This window comes from Scomber scombrus, chromosome 22, assembly GCF_963691925.1.
Source record: "Scomber scombrus chromosome 22, fScoSco1.1, whole genome shotgun sequence".
Taxonomy (NCBI): domain Eukaryota; kingdom Metazoa; phylum Chordata; class Actinopteri; order Scombriformes; family Scombridae; genus Scomber; species Scomber scombrus.
Genome location: NC_084991.1, coordinates 21,756,983 through 21,778,048, shown reverse-complemented (window position 1 = coordinate 21,778,048; position 21,066 = coordinate 21,756,983). Strand labels below are relative to the sequence as shown.

At 34.8% G+C, this 21,066-nt stretch overlaps 1 protein-coding gene across 1 annotated transcript; it reads left to right on the top strand.

Annotated features, from left to right (window-relative positions):
• The first annotated feature begins 108 nt into the window (after positions 1 to 108).
• LOC134004340 (chemerin-like receptor 1) lies at positions 109 to 9,566 on the top strand. The gene is made up of 2 exons (XM_062443572.1): positions 109 to 157; positions 8,548 to 9,566. Exons 1-2 carry the CDS (start codon positions 109 to 111, stop codon positions 9,564 to 9,566), a joined length of 1,068 nt encoding a protein of 355 aa, XP_062299556.1.
• Positions 9,567 to 21,066: the final 11,500 nt, after the last annotated feature.

Sequence of the window (21,066 nt, the reverse complement as noted above, 5' to 3'; positions counted from 1 at the left end):
CTTCTGCTAACATCCATCCAAGAGAACAACTGCCATGCTGTCCATCAAAAGCCAGCAGATTCAGCAACTGCAGGACTTCATCCCTGAAGTCATGGAGAAGTTTGCCCGATGAAGAACCGCAACGCCACCTTTCTCTTCAAGTGGGCCATCAGCTTTGGTGAGTGGAAGCATATTTTATCAAATTACCTTTGTGGTGCTAGTCTGTGCATTGGCCATATTGTTGTGATGGATCTATTGATTACAGATGGTGATGAGTGTCAGTGTGTTCATTCTTATCTAATAAGATTGTTGTCATGGGTCGGATTGGTTTTCCTAATGAAGTTTTCTGTATGACTCTTCATTGGTGTTAAGCTGTTTGCTTTTCTCGTATGGCCCTGTAGGCTCATTTCTTCTGAGCTTGGTTGTGTCAGCTTATGATGATGCAATATTTCATTCTTAATTTAGGCTTGAGACATGCATGGAGCCATGATGTGTTAAAAAAACAAACATCAGTAGCAGGAGAGAATAATGATGTTGGTGCCCACTAACCTGACTGACCTAAAAACACAAACACAAACAAGAATGTGCCAAACTGATTTTTTTTGGACCACAGCATCTCGTTTCATCCAATCACAAACACTTGAATGTTGTGTATGTTACTTAAAGACTGTTGACTGTTGAAAGACTAAGTTGAATTTTCACCTGCGGGCAACAAACAGGTGAGATACTGGGTCATTTCCACATGCAACTGAGCTGCAGGCAGTTTCACTACAGGCCTGTACTGTACAAGTAAAGACACATTCATCACATCATTCTTTATTTATTTGTGATAAATAAGACACAGTGCCCAATACTAATGATCAATAATTAACAGAGGTGGGAAGTAACAAAGTATTTGTACTTCATAACCATACTTAAGTAGATTTTCCAGATATCTGTACCTGAGTATTTATTTTTCTGACGACTTTTTACTTTTACTCCCTATATTTGAACTCAAATATCTGTACTTTTTATTCCTTACATTGTCAAAACAGGCTTGTTACTTTCAACCTCGGTGACATTATAAAAAGAATAAAATAAGCGATAGAAAACCGATCCGACCCCGTAAGTATCTGTACTTCTACTAGAGTACATAATGTGAGTACTTTTTCCACCTCTGATAATAAAGGTATTATTCTTCAGGTGACACCTGTAGTTTTTGTGGTAACAGCAAATGTTTTTTAAAAATACAACAAACACTAGTTGAGCAGCTACTTTATCAGAAATATAACAAAAGAGAAACTGAGCTCTGCATCAACAATTTCGATTGAAATGGGCCTCTCTGGTTAGAGCTAGCCAAAATTAATGAACAAATCTTTTGTATAGATTATTTTTCGAGCTTAATACAGTCTGGGTCTGTACTCACACCCAGCTGTCTGTATCTATTAGAACCTTTTTGTTCAGTTTGGATAAGCTGGTTGTCTCATTATTTCCTTCAACTAAACGTTAAGCCAGAGGTTACTTCATTTTAAACACACAGTTCATCTCTTCACAAAGCTGGAAGTCTGTCAATCAGTTTAAAGCTCAGTCTGACTCACTGCTTTTGCAATGCTCCAATTGTGATACATCTGTTTTCTTCTTTTAATAATATATTCTATTCACCTGGTCAAAGAAAGATGCTTTTATCTCATCCTGCGATTACATTTATTCTTGCCAAAAACAGATTTCTTCATCATGGCTGAAATTGGTAAAGAGTGCAGCAGCAAGGATCTCATGAAAAGAAGCCAGAATATATGACAATATGAATAAGAACAGCCAAAAATGGAGTTAAGAAATGTCAGCAGCCTCATAGATCATGAGTAAGGGTTCACATGAATTTCATTAATAATCAGCAATAACAATTCAGTTTAGCAGAACCAGCATAAGCAGAAGTATTCATGTGTGAATGAATCAGTAAAACTGGAGTTTCCACTTTGAACAAACTCGATCAGAAGACATTTCGATTAATTCCATTTAGCTTGTTTGTTTGTCCTATTAGGACAAGTTAAAATGTCTGCTTTGAAAAAGGTTTGTCGTGTTACATTTTACAGCTAGCAGGAAAAGCACAGGTGCAATTAATAACAGTTGTGTTTCATTAAAAGTCTTCAGTTCCTGGTATTGTACCCGAGCCATTAATGTTACTGGTTTCACATACAATTTACCCTGGTAATTTAAAGAGAACCAAAAAGCACCTGTGAAAATGTGTGGAGGAAATCATCTTTTTTTAAACAGTGTGATTGACAGCAGAGTATTACAGTTGTAGAGTTTCTGCCATCGTTATTGAGACCAGGACAGATGATTGGATGGATGGATGGATGGATGGAGTTTTTCAGTGAAGGAATAGAGAAGAGCAACAGCACCTACATCATAAAAGGAGATCAATACTCAAACCTTCTGCAGACCCCCATATATAATATCATAAAAAAATTAAATGCCCTAATGCATACCCTGCTTTATCGTCAAATATAAAATCAGGGAGGCCAAAATGTCCCAAATGAACATCATACTGCATTGAAGAAGGCTTTAAAATAGCGATTGAGACCATAAACACATTTTGAAAACGTTTACTGAGGTTAGAAATCAAGTGAGAAGTTGGTGAATTCTCCATTGACTTGTATAGAGACGGAAGTCCTTTTGACACCAAAACGGTCGCCCCCTGGTGGCCTTTTGATAGAATGCAGTTTTAACTTACTTCCACGTTGGCCTCATTGCAGAGGACCGGAGATCCCCGCCTGGTAATGATCACCTGACTTTTATGGTAGTGGTGTTATCTGTTACCTTCTGGTTTTGAATTGTTATGCTGCCCAACAACAAGGCAAATTTCCTCTATGTTCAAACATACTCAACAAAAAGCCTGATGAGTGTTAACTGCTGAACATCAGCATGTTAATATTGTCATTTGTTAGCATGTTAGCACACTAATGTGAGCATTTAGTTCAAAACGCTGTGTGCCTGTACAACCTCGCAGAGCTGCTGCCATGGCTGTAGACTCGTGTTTCAACAAACTGAAAGCTCCAAGTCGAGGCAAGTAAGTGAGCGTACTCCAAGAGGACATAAACACATGGTTTCACAAAACAACACATTTTGTTGAGTATTGATGTGAAATGGGATAATAGTAGGGGAGAGTTACGACCACACACACTCACACTAAAATCTGTAAGAACAAAAGACACAAAACTATTTCTATTGCAAAGTCAGCAGGTGGGGCTTCACTCACACCTGGGTCCATCCGTCACACACACACACACACACACACACACACACACACACACACACACAAACAAGCCTTGCTTTAGTCATTCTGGATTGTCGGTCTCATTCATGAATGACATTAATAACCTCCGTCCGTGTGTGTGTGTGTGTGTGTGTGTGTGTGTGTTGACCCACATTTCTTAATGACTTCTCTAATATGTTGTGAATTTACAACGACATCGACACCTCTAATATATTCTTAATGACCTTTTTTTGTAATGTATTTGTGTTGTGAGGATTTGGACTCTGTGTGTGTGTGTGTGTGTGTGTGTGTGTGTGCGTATAATGGCTTTTAAATGGATGAGCTCCTTCAGTTTGCACTTGTGTTATAGACTACTGGCTATCGAACGGCTCGGTTAGGTGACACACATCAGCACTAATGAAAGAGGGTGAGAGAAATATCACACTACTCATTTGTTGTGAGTGTTTGGGTGATTGTCATTAGTGTTTTTGCTGTTGGACTTTTTACACACTTATCTTACTGTATGGAAGACTAATGCTGCTGAGGTAAGTTATGGTGGTAGTTTGACATTTTGGGAAATATGCTCATTTGTTTTCTGATGGAGAACTTTAACTGCTCGCACCAACAGATGATATACTTACTCATATATATATATGTGTGTGTGTGTGCGTGTGTGTGCGTGTGTATGCATAATGTATGTAAGTAGTAAAGAAAATATGAATTCCTTTATGTATTTTTAACAATCTTCATAGTCACCATATTATTACACAATATGAAAATATAATACTTTAATAAAGCCAACTGTTATTGTTGTAATATTTTTGGTAGAAGCCTATTTATGGTGGCCGTTTTACCATGTTCCAAGCTCCTCGGCTGCTTTATGAGCAAACATTTATTTTGACTCGTGTTTCACAGAGTTAAAGCTACCCTTACCTTTGTTACATTTTTACACATTTTTTTGTTTAGGTTAAAATGCTATTAATAAGGTAATGGACTCTAAAATGTTAGAGAGATCCACCAGGCATAGAAACTCATCATTATTCCATTCTCATAATATTCTGTGAAAACTCTGACCAATCATATCATTTGGTCCCAATGATATGATTGGCCGAGTGACCTGCCTGTTTTCCCCTGTGCACCCCCCCACCTGGAAGAGGATCTGTTGTGGATCCACGGCATTATAATACATCCATGATCCACGGAGATAGCCATAAACAGACAGTAGCGACTGACAATGACCGACAAAAGCGGGACACGGCTTCCATCTCCAGCCGCTCCCACGGGGAAAAAGAAAACTATATATATATATAGTGCGCGTTCACGGAGGGGAAGGGAGTGTGGGGTTGGGACATAGGAAGGAGGAGGGGTTGTTGCTGTTCTAGTTTTTTCAAAGTGCTGTGTGAAATGCAAGAAAGAGTCGCTTTAAACAGTGAGAGTGTATGTTGTGACTAACTGCTGGAATATTAATTGATTGGGCCATTCAGTGAGTTATGGTAGCTGTAACAGTGGATAGACCTCTCCCCATATATAGATTGGCCATGTTGACAAAGCAATGCAAAGTACAGTAGCAACCAATGTGGTATCTACAGGTGTCTTCCACCCAGAAAGCACCTGTACACAAATCATTACAGATGTGTTAACTGCAGTGTGAGGAATAAATAACCAATCCTACTAAAACAGAGTCAAGAGTTCTAGTGTCACTGAAACAATAGTACATGTTTGTGAGCTTTCTTTATTTAGCATTAGGTAATCAACAGTTGTGGCTTCCTACCTAGCTAATGTTAACTGAGAGTTTAAAGGACAGGTCCCCAATTTAATGATGTAATGATGTCCGTAATAATTCACCCTGTTCATACTGGCTATTAAAAGTGTCACATCCTGTTGTAGCTCGTGTTATTCTCCCTTTGTGTATTTAGTTAGTTTCACTTCCTGTGTTTCCCCCGCCGAAGTTGATTGCCTCATGTGTTTCACCAGTCTTGTTTCACTCACATGTGTCCTGTTTAGTTATTACCCCATGTGTATATAAGTTTTGGTTTCAGTTCAGTGTTTGTCTGAGTCTCTGTGTTTTGTTCTGTGTTGTTTTGCACGGTGTTTTCGTCATCTTGTTTTTCCTGTGAGTTAGTTCCTGTTGTGTGTTCCTTGCTGCCCATGTGGCCTGAGTTATTTAGTTTTTCTCCTGTGTTGGCCAATAAAGGGCCCGTTTTCCAAGATTGTCTGCTTTTTGGGTCCACCTGCTACACATCTGTGTCAGAAGACTCGGATCAAGTTATGGACCCAGCGGACAAAAACTTTTGGGAGAAGAGAAATAGGCAGACTTATACAGTACTTTGAAGCCTAATTTCTTATATTTGGCGATATTTTTAATCATTCAAATTTGGCAGGGTGGTTAACAACACACTTTTCTGTGGTATGTCAAACTCAGAACACATATTTATCCTTACTTTACACAGACTTTAATGTTCATTTGGGCTCCTGACTTGAAAAGTTGTTAACCTATCCTTTAGAGAAGTTTTGCAATCATTTCTTGTTCAATATTGCATACATACAATAACATGAACATAGCAGTCAAAGCAGACGCTGAGCTCTTGATTTATGAGTCGATCTACTTTCCGGCTCTCAGCTACAAACTTTGGGTTGTGACCGTGAAGATGAAATCGTGGAAACACTGTAAATCAGTTAGAGGTTCATCGGGTGAGGAATTCAAACATCCAGTTGGAGCAAAACAAAACACAGCCGCTGCTCCTTCGCCTTGAAGGGAGCCAGTTGAGGCTGTCAGGGCTGGAGATTAGGCGTTCTGTGCTTCTATGGAGGTACGTCCAACTGGGAGAAAACCCTGAGGCAGACTAAGAACACACAGGAGGGATTATATATCCCATTAGGCCTGAGAACCCCTCAAGATTGCCCAGGAGGTGCTGCAGGAAGTATCTAGAGAGAGAAAGGCATATGGGCTAGTTTGCTGAGCCTGCTGCCACCATGACTGTAGCCTGGATAAGTGACAGAAAATGGATAGATAGATGAATAATACTGCTGCAATTTCCACAGATTTATAGACTTATTCAAGTGGCCATTATGACATTAATGTTAAAACCTACTGAGCGAGTGTATAAACCGTGTTAATTGATAATGCTTTTATTCCCAGTCTGCTGAGTCTTCACAGGGCTTCCCCTTTTTGTGTTGACGGCAGAATTACTTTTTTTTTTTAATGAACTCATTTCTGCAGTTGTGTTTAATTCTCCTGTGTGAAATATATTGTTTAATGTTTCATGTTGAAGTCTTTGTTTAAATGTTGCCAAGAAACGCAAACTGCAGCAGAAGGCAACACTGAGTTGGTTTTTTCATGTTTGTATGTATCATATGTTAATGAAGTATTTTCTTCTTGTCAGAATAAATGTAGAGTTTCGTACATCCATCAGTATTCTGAGTGTGTGTGTATTGACTCTCACTGTACGTCCTGAAAATCTACAGACTAAAAAGATTGAATGGATTTCACGGTTGAAAGAAAGAATAAAATGAAAGAGGGAACGAAAGGTGAAACAAAGGAGAGAGGGAGGAAGTGTGTGTGTGTGTGTGTGTGTGTGTAATGAGGCAAAATGTGTGTGTGTGTGTAATGAGGCCTGACTTGGTTAATACCTCAAGGCGAGGTTTGTTTTCTGATGCCAAAACACACACACACACACACACACACACACACACACACACACACACACACACACACACACACACACATTGGAAGCAAGGTAATTTTTTTAAAATGGCAGTGGTGAAATACAATTACAGAGATGAATGAGGACTGTCAATCAACCAATGACAGGCTTTGTTTACAGTCTCAGGAGAGTTATAGCCACTAAGAACGTCACAGGTTTTGAGCAACATGAAAACAACAAATTTAGACTTTTGAAAACAGTTTTTTTTTTGTAGCCATAAAAAGTATAAGTAATGAAATAAAAGTAAACCATGATCACAGTAGAAAAGCTCCTAATCTGGATATCAGAGCTTACAGGCAGACAGTGTGATGTGTGAACAGGTGGTTCATGGCGTTAATATCACTGTCTGGTAAAAACGTATGCGATGACACCTGGGAACGCTCCAGTCAGCAGTTTAACCACTACTTTCACAATCTTTGCTTAACATTTAATAAACTGCAGGTAACCATAGCAACAATACAGATGCTTCAGCCTTGGTTATCACTTCTTTTTACACTTGATGCTCCATTGACATTTCTACTATTTCTGTTGCGGTTGGGCTGACAGGTGCTGGGAAGAAGAAAGCTATTCTTTTGACTTTTAAGCAGGTTGTAAAGGTGATTAACTGTTGAGGGTGAAGGGTTACGTTAAGTCTCGGCAAGTCAGATACCAAATGGAGACCATACGACCTGAGGGAGCGTGTCTATGTTCCCTCTGTTTAATATATAATACATATATCATATTTATAATAAATAATTTCACCTGTCTTTCAAGGATTTTCACAGGTGAAACGTGTTATGTGCATTAGAGAAATTGGTGAACAATGAACTGATCTACTAATAAGTATTGTGTGTGTATCCAAAGTGCGACTCGGATCACTTCTAAAGAGCCACTGATTAGAATCTGATTGGTCATGAATGTCGCAACAGTGCTTTTTCATTAGTAGTTGAAGGCAATGAGGAGGAGGAGCTATCAATGATAGACATTAAGTAAAGGCAGTAAAAGATATGCATCATCTTAGTATAAAGAAGGACTCCCGCTGCAACAGAGAAATGGACACTGGTAAGATATTTCAAACATGTATTGGCTCTCTCTGCAATAGCATAAAGTTAATCTTATTTATTGCTGAACTCATTTTAGTCAGGCATTTAATATTTGGTATTTTCTGATCATTGAAATTGACTGAAATAAGTGAGAAAGTCAACTTGCAAGTGAATATTAAGTATTCTGTGACTCCCAGTCTAATCTACTACTGTGCAGTTGAGGTCAGTCTTAAAGAGAACATGTGTTTTTATAAAGGAGAACAGTGGTACAATGTAGTTATCACCGAACAAATGATAAATCTATAATGTGCAATACAGATCTCCTTTGGAAATTAAATTCTTTAAACAGTTATTATTATAATAATTGTATACTATATATATTATATATATGTATTTTGTAAATTACACAAAACTGCAGAAATTTTCTTCACAAAAGAAAATAATCATTTAAAAATACAGCGCTAAAAACTATGAAAGGTATGCATTTAATTAAAATCTGATTAATGTGTAATCTGGTTTAAAAAGTAATTAAATTCTCTTGTTTTCTCACTACATGTTGCAGAATAGGCCGAGGTTGACTTTAATAAGGCATTTCTTCTTTGTTCTTTAGATAACATCACTGCATCTGAACCATCTTGGGATGATGGGATTAGAAGAAAAGTACAAATAGCCTGTCTGGTCATCTACTGTGTGATCATCGTGGTTGGGATGGTGGGAAACGGTCTAGTCATCTACGTGACAGGCTTCAGGATGAAGAGAACAGTCAACTCAATTTGGTTTCTCAACTTGGCCCTGGCTGACTTCCTTTGTACATCCTTCCTGATTTTCTATTCCATTGAACTCTCTCAGGACTACTGGCCATTTGGACTTTTCATGTGCAAGCTCGACACCTTTGTGACTGTACTCAATATGTTTGCCAGTGTATTTCTTCTGACGGCCATTAGTCTGGATCGTTGCCTGTGCACCTTTGCAGTGGTATGGGCACGAAACAATCGTACTGTTTGCAAAGCTCAACTCGTAAGTGTTGCTATCTGGTTGATGGCTATGGTCTGCAGCATCCCTTATGCCACTTTTCGCACACTTGAGGAGTATAAGGGGAATTCTTACGGTTTTTATCCAGAAGACAAGAAACTGTGGTTGTTCCTTTTTAGTTTTATTATGTCCTTCCTCTTCCCATTCCTGGTAATAACAGCATCTTATGTGACCATAGGTGATCGTACAAGGCGCCTGCAAAGTGCAAAGAAACAAAGATCTCACCCAATCATTATCTCTGTCATTCTTGCATTCTTCTTGTGCTGGTTGCCCTCTCATGTTTTTAGGTTATTATATGTATTTACTCCTGGTAACTCACAACTGGTAGTCATTATTGATCAAGGATTTCCTATGGTTACGAGTCTGACTTCTCTGAACAGCTGCCTGAACCCCATTCTCTATGTTTTCATGTGTGATGAATTCCAGAAGAAGCTTAAGCAGTCTATATTCCTGGTCTTTGAGAGCGCTCTGGCAGAGGACAGAGACACTTCTCAGAAGTCTCACTCTGCTGTACCTGTGCAGAGTAGTGGCACAGTCACTTCCTTAACCTTGGAAGAAAGCAGAGTCGACGCAACTGAGGAGAGAGCAGCCTTGTAACGTAACCTAACAGGTCAGCTCTAATGTTAACGTCCATTAGCTTGTATAAAAGCCTGACACACAACACGTTATCTTTGACAGAAACAGTTGAGTTTGGTAGCTCCGTCAGAGAGGAGAGAGATGCAGCTGCAGTCTGGTGACCGAGAGAGTGATGCGAGAGAGCTGCCCCGCAACGGAGGGACAGAGACTTAAGATAGAGATAAAGTTAGAAAGAGATTGGCAGATTCGAACTTCAGCGATCAATAGCTCATAAACGAAACATTGTTAAAACATAAAAAATGTCTCTTTCCTATCGTAGTAAGGTAGACTATTGACTACAAACTCATTTTCGCCAAAACGAGTCGTCATCCAGGCTGCAGGAAATATATTGCTCTCTATGCGCTGCGAGTGCTTAGGGACCGTCTACAAAGTGCAGTACCAAAGCAAAGAATATTCAATATCTCCACTTTTATTCACTGTAGTCTCACCAAATTCACTCCACACACCAACGGTCACCTGATAATCACACTACAACAGTTATTTCATTAAATTTTTTTTGCATATTTTTGGGAATTTTATTGTGAAAAATCATCAATAGCGTTAATATTATACAGTGTAGGGTGACCAAAATCATGCTACACAACAAGGGTCACCTGATAATCATACTACAACATTTATTTTGGGGAAATTAGTTTTTATATAATTTTGGAGATTTTTTATATTCAAAAATCGTAAATAGCGTTAATATTATACAGTGTAGGATGACCAAAATCATGATACACAACAAGGGTCACCTGATAATCATACTACAACAGTTATTTCTGAAAAATGTATTTTTGCATATTTTTGGGGAATTTTATTGTGAAAAATCGTCAATAGCGTTAATATTGTACAGTGTAGGATGACCAAAATCATGCTATACAACAAGGGTCACCAGATAATCATACTACGACAGTTATTTCTGAAAAATGTGTTTTTGGATATTTTTGGGTAATTTTATTGTGAAAAATCGTCAATAGCGTTAATATTATACAGTGTAGAATGACCAAAATCATGCTACATAACAATGGTCACCTGATAATCGTACTACAACAGTCATTTCAGAAAAATGTGTTTTTGCATATTTTTGGGGAATTTTATTGTGAAAAATCGTCAATAGCGTTAATATTATACAGTGTAGGATGACCAAATTCATGATACACAACAAGGGTCACCTGATAATCGTACTACAACAGTTATTTTAGAAAAATTTGTTTTTGCATATTTTTGGGGAATTTTAATGTGAAAAATCGTCAATAGCGTTAATATTGTACAGTGTAGGATGACCAAAATCATGCTACATAACAAGGGTCACCTGATAATCGTACTACAACAGTTATTTTAGAAAAATTTGTTTTTGCATATTTTTGGGGAATTTTAATGTGAAAAATCGTCAATAGCGTTAATATTATACAGTGTAGGATGACCAAAATCATGATACACAACAAGGTTCACCTGATAATCATACTACAACAGTTATTTCTTTTGTTTATTTTTGGGGAATTTTATTAGGAAAAATCGTCAATAGCGTTAATATTATACAGTGTAGGATGACCAAAATCATGATACACAACAAGGGTCACCTGATAATCATACTACAACAGTTATTTCTGAAAAATTTGTTTTTGCATATTTTTGGGGAATTTTATTGTGAAAAATCGTCAATAGCGTTAATATTATACAGTGTAGGATGACCAAAATCATGCTACATAACAAGGGTCACCTGATAATCGTACTACAACAGTTATTTCAGGGGCGAAAAAAATTGTATATTTTTGGGGAATTTTATTGTGAAAAATCGTCAATAGCGTTAATATTATACACTGTATACTCACCAATATCATGATACACAACAAGGGTCACCTGATAATCGTACTACAACAGTTATTTCAGAAAAAAAATCTTTTTGCATATTTTGGGGGAATTTTATTGTGAAAAATCGTCAATAGCGTTAATATTGTACACTGTATACTCACCAAAATCATGCTACACAACAAAAAACATCTGATAATCGTACTACAACAGTTATTTCTGAAAAATGTGTTTTTGTATATTTTTGGGGAATTTTATTGTGAAAAATCGTCAATAGCGTTAATATTATACAGTGTAGGATGACCAAAATCATGATACACAACAAGGGTCACCTGATAATCGTACTACAACAGTTATTTCAGAAAAATGTGTTTTTTATGGGAATTTTATTGTGAAAAATCGTCAATAGCGTTAATATTATACACTGTAGGGTGACCAAAATCATGCTACACAACGAGGGTCACCTGATAATCGTACTACAACAGTCATTTCAGAAAAAAAAATCTTTTTGCATATTTTTGGGGAATTTTATTGTGAAAAATCGTCAATAGCGTTAATATTATACAGTGTAGGATGACCAAAATCATGCTACACAACAAGGGTCACCTGATAATCGTACTACAACAGTCATTTCAGAAAAATGTGTTTTTACATATTTTTGGGGAATTTTATTGTGAAAAATCGTCAATAGCGTTAATATTGTACGCTGTATACTCACCAAAATCATGCTACACAACAATGGTCACCTGATAATCATACTACAACAGTTATTTCTGAAAAATTTGTTTTTGCATATTTTTGGGGAATTTTATTGTGAAAAATCATCAAAAGCGTTAATATTATACAGTGTAGGATGACCAAAATCATGCTACACAACAAGGGTCACCTGATAATCATACTACAACAGTTATTTCAGAAAAAAAATCTTTTTGCATATTTTTGGGGAATTTTATTGTGAAAAATCGTCAATAGCGTTACTATTATACGGTGTAGGATGACCAAAATCATGCTACACAACAAGGGTCACCTGATAATCGTACTACAACAGTTATTTCTGAAAAATTTGTTTTTGCATATTTTTGGGGAATTTTATTGTTAAAAATCGTCAATAGCGTTAATATTATACAGTGTAGGATCACCAAAATCATGATACACAACAAGGGTCACCTGATAATCATACTACAACAGCTATTTCGGAAAAATGTGTTTTTGCATATTTTTGTGGAATTTTATTGTGAAAAATCGTCAATAGCGTTAATATTGTACACTGTATACTCACCAAAATCATGCTACACAACAAGGTTCACCTGATAATCATACTACAACAGTTATTTATGAAAAATGTGTTTTTGCATATTTTTGGGGAATTTTATTGTGAAAAATCATCAATAGCGTTAATATTATACAGTGTAAGATGACCAAAATCATGCTACACAACAAGGGTCACCTGATTATCATACTACAACAGTCATTTCAGAAAAAAAAATCTTTTTGAATATTTTTGGGGAATTTTATTGTGAAAAATCTTCAATAGCATTAATATTATACAGTGTAAGATGACCAAAATCATGCTACACAACAAGGGTCACCTGATAATCGTACTACAACAGTTATTTCAGAAAAATGTGTTTTTGCATATTTTTGGGGAATTTTATTGTGAAAAATCGTCAATAGCGTTAATATTATACAGTGTAGGATGACCAAAATCCTGCTACACAACAATGTTCACCTGATAATCGTACTACAACAGTTATTACATAAAAATGTGTTATTGCATATTTTTGGGGAATTTTATTGTGAAAAATCGTCAATAGCGTTAATATTATACAGTGTAGGATGACCAAAATCATGCTACACAACAAGGGTCACCTGATAATCGTACTACAACAGTTATTTCTGAAAAATTTGTTTTTGCATATTTTTGGGGAATTTTATTGTTAAAAATCGTCAATAGCGTTAATATTGTACACTGTATACTCACCAAAATCATGATACACAACAAGGGTCACCTGATAATCATACTACAACAGTTATTTCTGAAAAATGTGTTTTTGCATATTTTTGGGGAATTTTATTGTGAAAAATCACCAATAGCGTTAATATTATACAGTGTAGGATGACCAAAATCATGATTACCAACAAGGGTCACCTGATAATCGTACTACAACAGTTATTTCTGAAAAATGTGTTTTTTAGGGGAATTTTATTGTGAAAAATCGTCAATAGCGTTAATATTATACAGTGTAGGATGACCAAAATCATGCTACACAACAAGGGTCACCTGATAATCGTACTACAGCAGTCATTTCAGAAAAATGTGTTTTTGCATATTTTTGGGGAATTTTATTGTGAAAAATCGTCAATAGCGTTGATATTGTACGCTGTATACTCACCAAAATCATGCTACACAACAAGGGTCACCTGATAATCGTACTACAACAGTTATTTCAGAAAAATTTGTTTTTGCATATTTTTGGGGAATTTTATTGTGAAAAATCGTCAATAGCGTTAATATTGTACACTGTATACTCACCAAAATCATGCTACACAACAAGGGTCACCTGATAATCGTACTACAACAGTTATTTCTGAAAAATTTGTTTTTGCATATTTTTGGGGAATTTTATTGTGAAAAATCATCAATAGCGTTAATATTATACAGTATAGGATGACCAAAATCATGCTACACAACAATGGTCACCTGATAATCATACTACAACAGTTATTTCTGAAAAATTTATTTTTGCATATTTTTGGGGAATTTTATTGTGAAAAATCGTCAATAGCGTTAATATTATACAGTGTAGGATGACCAAAATCATGATTGACAACAAGGGTCACCTGATAATCATACTACAACAGTCATTTCAGAAAAAAAATCTTTTTGCATATTTTTGTGGAATTTTATTGTGAAAAATCGTCAATAGCGTTAATATTGTACACTGTATACTCACCAAAATCATGCTACACAACAATGGTCACCTGATAATCGTACTACAACAGTTATTTCAGAAAAAAAATCTTTTTGCATATTTTGGGGGAATTTTATTGTGAAAAATCGTCAATAGCGTTAATATTGTACACTGTATACTCAACAAAATCATGATACACAACAATGGTCACCTGATAATCATACTACAACAGTCATTTCAGAAAAATGTATTTTTGCATATTTTTGGGGAATTTTATTGTGAAAAATCGTCAATAGCGTTGATATTGTACGCTGTATACTCACCAAAATCATGCTACACAACAAGGGTCACCTGATAATCGTACTACAACATTTATTTCTGAAAAAATTGTTTTTGCATATTTTTGGGGAATTTTATTGTGAAAAATCATCAATAGCGTTAATATTATACAGTGTAGGATGACCAAAATCATGCTACACAACAAGGGTCACCTGATAATCGTACTACAACAGTTATTTCAGGAAAATTTGTTTTTGCATATTTTTGTGGAATTTTATTGTGAAAAATCGTCAATAGCGTTAATATTATACACTGTATACTCACCAAAATCATGCTACACAACAAGGGTCACCTGATAATCGTACTACAACAGTTATTTCAGAAAAATTTGTTTTTGCATATTTTTGGGGAATTTTATTGTGAAAAATCGTCAATAGCGTTAATATTGTACGCTGTATACTCACCAAAATCATGCTACACAACAAGGGTCACCTGATAATCATACTACAACAGTGATTTCAGGAAAAAAAAAAGTTTTATATTTTTGGGGAATTTTATTTTGAAAAATCGTCAATAGTGTTAATATTGTACACTGTATACTCACCAAAATAATGCTACACAACAATGGTCACCTGATAATCATACTACAACAGTCATTTCAGAAAAAAAATCTTTTTGCATATTTTTGGGGAATTTTATTGTGAAAAATCGTCAATAGCGTTAATATTGTACACTGTATACTCACCAAAATCATGCTACACAACAATGGTCACCTGATAATCATACTACAACAGCTATTTCTGAAAAATGTGTTTTTGCATTTTTTTGGGGAATTTTATTGTGAAAAATCGTCAATAGCGTTAATATTATACAGTGTAGGATGACCAAAATCATGCTACACAACAAGGGTCACCTGATAATCATACTACAACAGTCATTTCAGGAAAAAAAACCTTTTTGCATATTTTTGGGGAATTTTATTGTGAAAAATCGTCAATAGCGTTAATATTGTACACTGTATACTCACCAAAATCATGCTACACAACAAGGGTCACCTGATAATCGTACTACAACAGTTATTTCTGAAAAATTTGTTTTTGCATATTTTTGGGGAATTTTATTGTGAAAAATCATCAATAGCGTTAATATTATACAGTGTAGGATGACCAAAATCATGCTACACGACAAGGGTCACCTGATAATCATACTAAAATACTTATTTCAGGGGGGGGGAAAATTGAATATTTTTGGGGAATTTTATTGTGAAAAATCATCAATAGCGTTAATATTATACACTGTATACTCACCAAAATCATGCTACACAACAAGGGTCACCTGATAATCGTACTACAACAGTCATTTCAGAAAAATGTGTTTTTGCATATTTTTGAGGAATTTTATTGTGAAAAATCGTCAATAGCGTTAATATTATACAGTGTAGGATGACCAAAATCATGCTACACAACAAGGGTCACCTGTTAATCATACTACAACAGTTATTTCAGAAAAAATTGTTTTTTAGGGGAATTTTATTGTGAAAAATCGTCAATAGCGTTAATATTATACAGTGTAGGATGACCAAAATCATGCTACACAACAAGGTTCACCTGATAATCATACTACAACAGCTATTTCCGAAAAATGTGTTTTTGCATATTTTTGGGGAATTTTATTGTGAAAAATCGTCAATAGCGTTAATATTGTACACTGTATACTCACCAAAATCATGCTACACAACAAGGTTCACCTGATAATCATACTACAACAGTTATTTATGAAAAATGTGTTTTTGCATATTTTTGGGGAATTTTATTGTGAAAAATCGTCAATAGCGTTAATATTGTACACTCTATACTCACCAAAATCATGCTACACAACAAGGGTCACCTGATTATCATACTACAACAGTCATTTCAGAAAAAAAAATCTTTTTGAATATTTTTGGGGAATTTTATTGTGAAAAATCTTCAATAGCATTAATATTATACAGTGTAGGATGACCAAAATCATGCTACACAACAAGGGTCACCTGTTAATCATACTACAACAGTTATTTCATAAAAAATTGTTTTTTAGGGGAATTTTATTGTGAAAAATCGTCAATAGCGTTAATATTATACAGTGTAGGATGACCAAAATCATGCTACACAACAAGGGTCACCTGATAATCATACTACAACAGTCATTTCAGAAAAAAAATCTTTTTGCATATTTTTGTGGAATTTTATTGTGAAAAATCATCAAAAGCGTTAATATTATACAGTGTAGGATGACCAAAATCATGCTACACAACAAGGGTCACCTGATAATCATACTACAACAGTCATTTCAGAAAAATTTATTTTTGCATATTTTTGGGGAATTTTATTGTGAAAAATCACCAATAGCGTTAATATTATACAGTGTAGGATGACCAAAATCATGATTACCAACAAGGGTCACCTGATAATCGTACTACAACAGTTATTTCTGAAAAATGTGTTTTTTAGGGGAATTTTATTGTGAAAAATCGTCAATAGCGTTAATATTATACAGTGTAGGATGACCAAAATCATGCCTCACAACAAGGGTCACCTGATAATCGTACTACAGCAGTCATTTCAGAAAAATGTGTTTTTGCATATTTTTGGGGAATTTTATTGTGAAAAATCGTCAATAGCGTTAATATTGTACACTGTATACTCACCAAAATCATGCTACACAACAAGGGTCACCTGATAATCGTACTACAACAGTTATTTCTGAAAAATTAGTTTTTGCTTATTTTTGGGGAATTTTATTGTGAAAAATCATCAAAAGCGTTAATATTATACAGTGTAGGATGACCAAAATCATGCTACACAACAAGGGTCACCTGATAATCGTACTACAACAGTTATTTCAGAAAAATTTATTTTTGCATATTTTTGGGGAATTTTATTGTGAAAAATCATCGATAGCGTTAATATTATACAGTGTAGGATGACCAAAATCATGCTACACAACAAGGGTCACCTGATAATCGTACTACAACAGTTATTTCAGAAAAAAAATCTTTTTGCATATTTTGGGGGAATTTTATTGTGAAAAATCGTCAATAGCGTTAATATTATACAATGTAAGATGACCAAAATCATGCTACACAACAAGGGTCACCTGATAATCATACTACAACAGTTATTTCTGAAAAATGTGTTTTTGCATATTTTTGGGGAATTTTATTGTGAAAAATCACCAATAGCGTTAATATTATACAGTGTAGGATGACCAAAATCATGATTACCAACAAGGGTCACCTGATAATCGTACTACAACAGTTATTTCTGAAAAATGTGTTTTTTAGGGGAATTTTATTGTGAAAAATCGTCAATAGCGTTAATATTATACAGTGTAGGATGACCAAAATCATGCTACACAACAAGGGTCACCTGATAATCGTACTACAGCAGTCATTTCAGAAAAATGTGTTTTTGCATATTTTTGGGGAATTTTATTGTGAAAAATCGTCAATAGCGTTGATATTGTACGCTGTATACTCACCAAAATCATGCTACACAACAAGGGTCACCTGATAATCGTACTACAACAGTTATTTCAGAAAAATTTGTTTTTGCATATTTTTGGGGAATTTTATTGTGAAAAATCGTCAATAGCGTTAATATTGTACACTGTATACTCACCAAAATCATGCTACACAACAAGGGTCACCTGATAATCGTACTACAACAGTTATTTCTGAAAAATTTGTTTTTGCATATTTTTGGGGAATTTTATTGTGAAAAATCATCAATAGCGTTAATATTATACAGTATAGGATGACCAAAATCATGCTACACAACAATGGTCACCTGATAATCATACTACAACAGTTATTTCTGAAAAATTTATTTTTGCATATTTTTGGGGAATTTTATTGTGAAAAATCGTCAATAGCGTTAATATTATACAGTGTAGGATGACCAAAATCATGATTGACAACAAGGGTCACCTGATAATCATACTACAACAGTCATTTCAGAAAAAAAATCTTTTTGCATATTTTTGTGGAATTTTATTGTGAAAAATCGTCAATAGCGTTAATATTGTACACTGTATACTCACCAAAATCATGCTACACAACAATGGTCACCTGATAATCGTACTACAACAGTTATTTCAGAAAAAAAATCTTTTTGCATATTTTGGGGGAATTTTATTGTGAAAAATCGTCAATAGCGTTAATATTGTACACTGTATACTCACCAAAATCATGCTACACAACAAGGGTCACCTGATAATCGTACTACAACAGTCATTTCAGAAAAATGTATTTTTGCATATTTTTGGGGAATTTTATTGTGAAAAATCGTCAATAGCGTTGATATTGTACGCTGTATACTCACCAAAATCATGCTACACAACAAGGGTCACCTGATAATCGTACTACAACATTTATTTCTGAAAAAATTGTTTTTGCATATTTTTGGGGAATTTTATTGTGAAAAATCATCAATAGCGTTAATATTATACAGTGTAGGATGACCAAAATCATGATACACAACAAGGGTCACCTGATAATCGTACTACAACAGTTATTTCAGGAAAATTTGTTTTTGCATATTTTTGTGGAATTTTATTGTGAAAAATCGTCAATAGCGTTAATATTATACACTCTATACTCACCAAAATCATGCTACACAACAAGGGTCACCTGATAATCGTACTACAACAGTTATTTCAGAAAAATTTGTTTTTGCATATTTTTGGGGAATTTTATTGTGAAAAATCGTCAATAGCGTTAATATTGTACACTGTATACTCACCAAAATCATGCTACACAACAAAGGTCACCTGATAATCATACTACAACAGTGATTTCAGGGAAAAAAAAAGTTTTATATTTTTGGGGAATTTTATTTTGAAAAATCGTCAATAGTGTTAATATTGTACACTGTATACTCACCAAAATAATGCTACACAACAATGGTCACCTGATAATCATACTACAACAGTCATTTCAGAAAAAAAATCTTTTTGCATATTTTTGGGGAATTTTATTGTGAAAAATCGTCAATAGCGTTAATATTGTACACTGTATACTCACCAAAATCATGCTACACAACAATGGTCACCTGATAATCATACTACAACAGCTATTTCTGAAAAATGTGTTTTTGCATATTTTTGGGGAATTTTATTGTGAAAAATCGTCAATAGCGTTAATATTATACAGTGTAGGATGACCAAAATCATGCTACACAACAAGGGTCACCTGATAATCATACTACAACAGTCATTTCAGAAAAAAAACCTTTTTGCATATTTTTGGGGAATTTTATTGTGAAAAATCGTCAATAGCGTTAATATTGTACACTGTATACTCACCAAAATCATGCTACACAACAATGGTCACCTGATAATCGTACTACAACAGTTATTTCTGAAAAATTTGTTTTTGCATATTTTTGGGGAATTTTATTGTGAAAAATCGTCAATAGCGTTAATATTATACAGTGTAGGATGACCAAAATCATGATACACAACAAGGGTCACCTGATAATCGTACTACAACAGTTATTTCTGAAAAATTTGTTTTTGCATATTTTTGGGGAATTTTAATGTGAAAAATCATCAATAGCGTTAATATTATACCGTGTAGGATGACCAATATTATGATACACAACAAGGGTCACCTGATAATCGTACTACAACAGTCATTTCAGAAAAATGTGTTTTTGCATATTTTTGGGGAATTTTATTGTGAAAAATCGTCAATAGCGTTAATATTGTACACTGTATACTCACCAAAATCATGCTACACAACAAGGGTCACCTGATAATCGTACTACAACAGTCATTTCAGAAAAATTTGTTTTTGCATATTTTTGGGGAATGTTATTGTGAAAAATCATCAATAGCGTTAATATTATACAGTGTAGGATGACCAAAATCATGATACACAACAAGGGTCACCTGATAATCATACTACAACAGTTATTTCTGAAAAATGGGTTTTTGCATATTTTTGGGGAATTTTATTGTGAAAAATCGTCAATAGCGTTAATATTATACAGTGTAGGATGACCAAAATCATGATACACAACAAGGGTCACCTGATAATCGTACTACAACAGTTATTTCAGAAAAATGTGTTTTTGCATATTTTTGGGGAATTTTAATGTGAAAAATCGTCAATAGCGTTAATATTGTACACTGTATACTCACCAAAATCATGCTACACAACAAGGGTCACCTGATAATCGTACTACAACAGTCATTTCAGAAAAAAAAATCTTTTTGCATACTTTTGGGGAATTTTATTGTGAAAAATCGTCAATAGCGTTAATATTATTCAGTGTAAGATGACCAAAATCATGCTACACAACAATGTTCACCTGATAATCGTACTACAACAGTTATTTCAGAAAAATTAGTTTTTGCATATTTTTGGGGAATTTTATTGTGAAAAATCGTCAATAGCGTTAATATTATACAGTGTAGGATGACCAAAATCATGATAC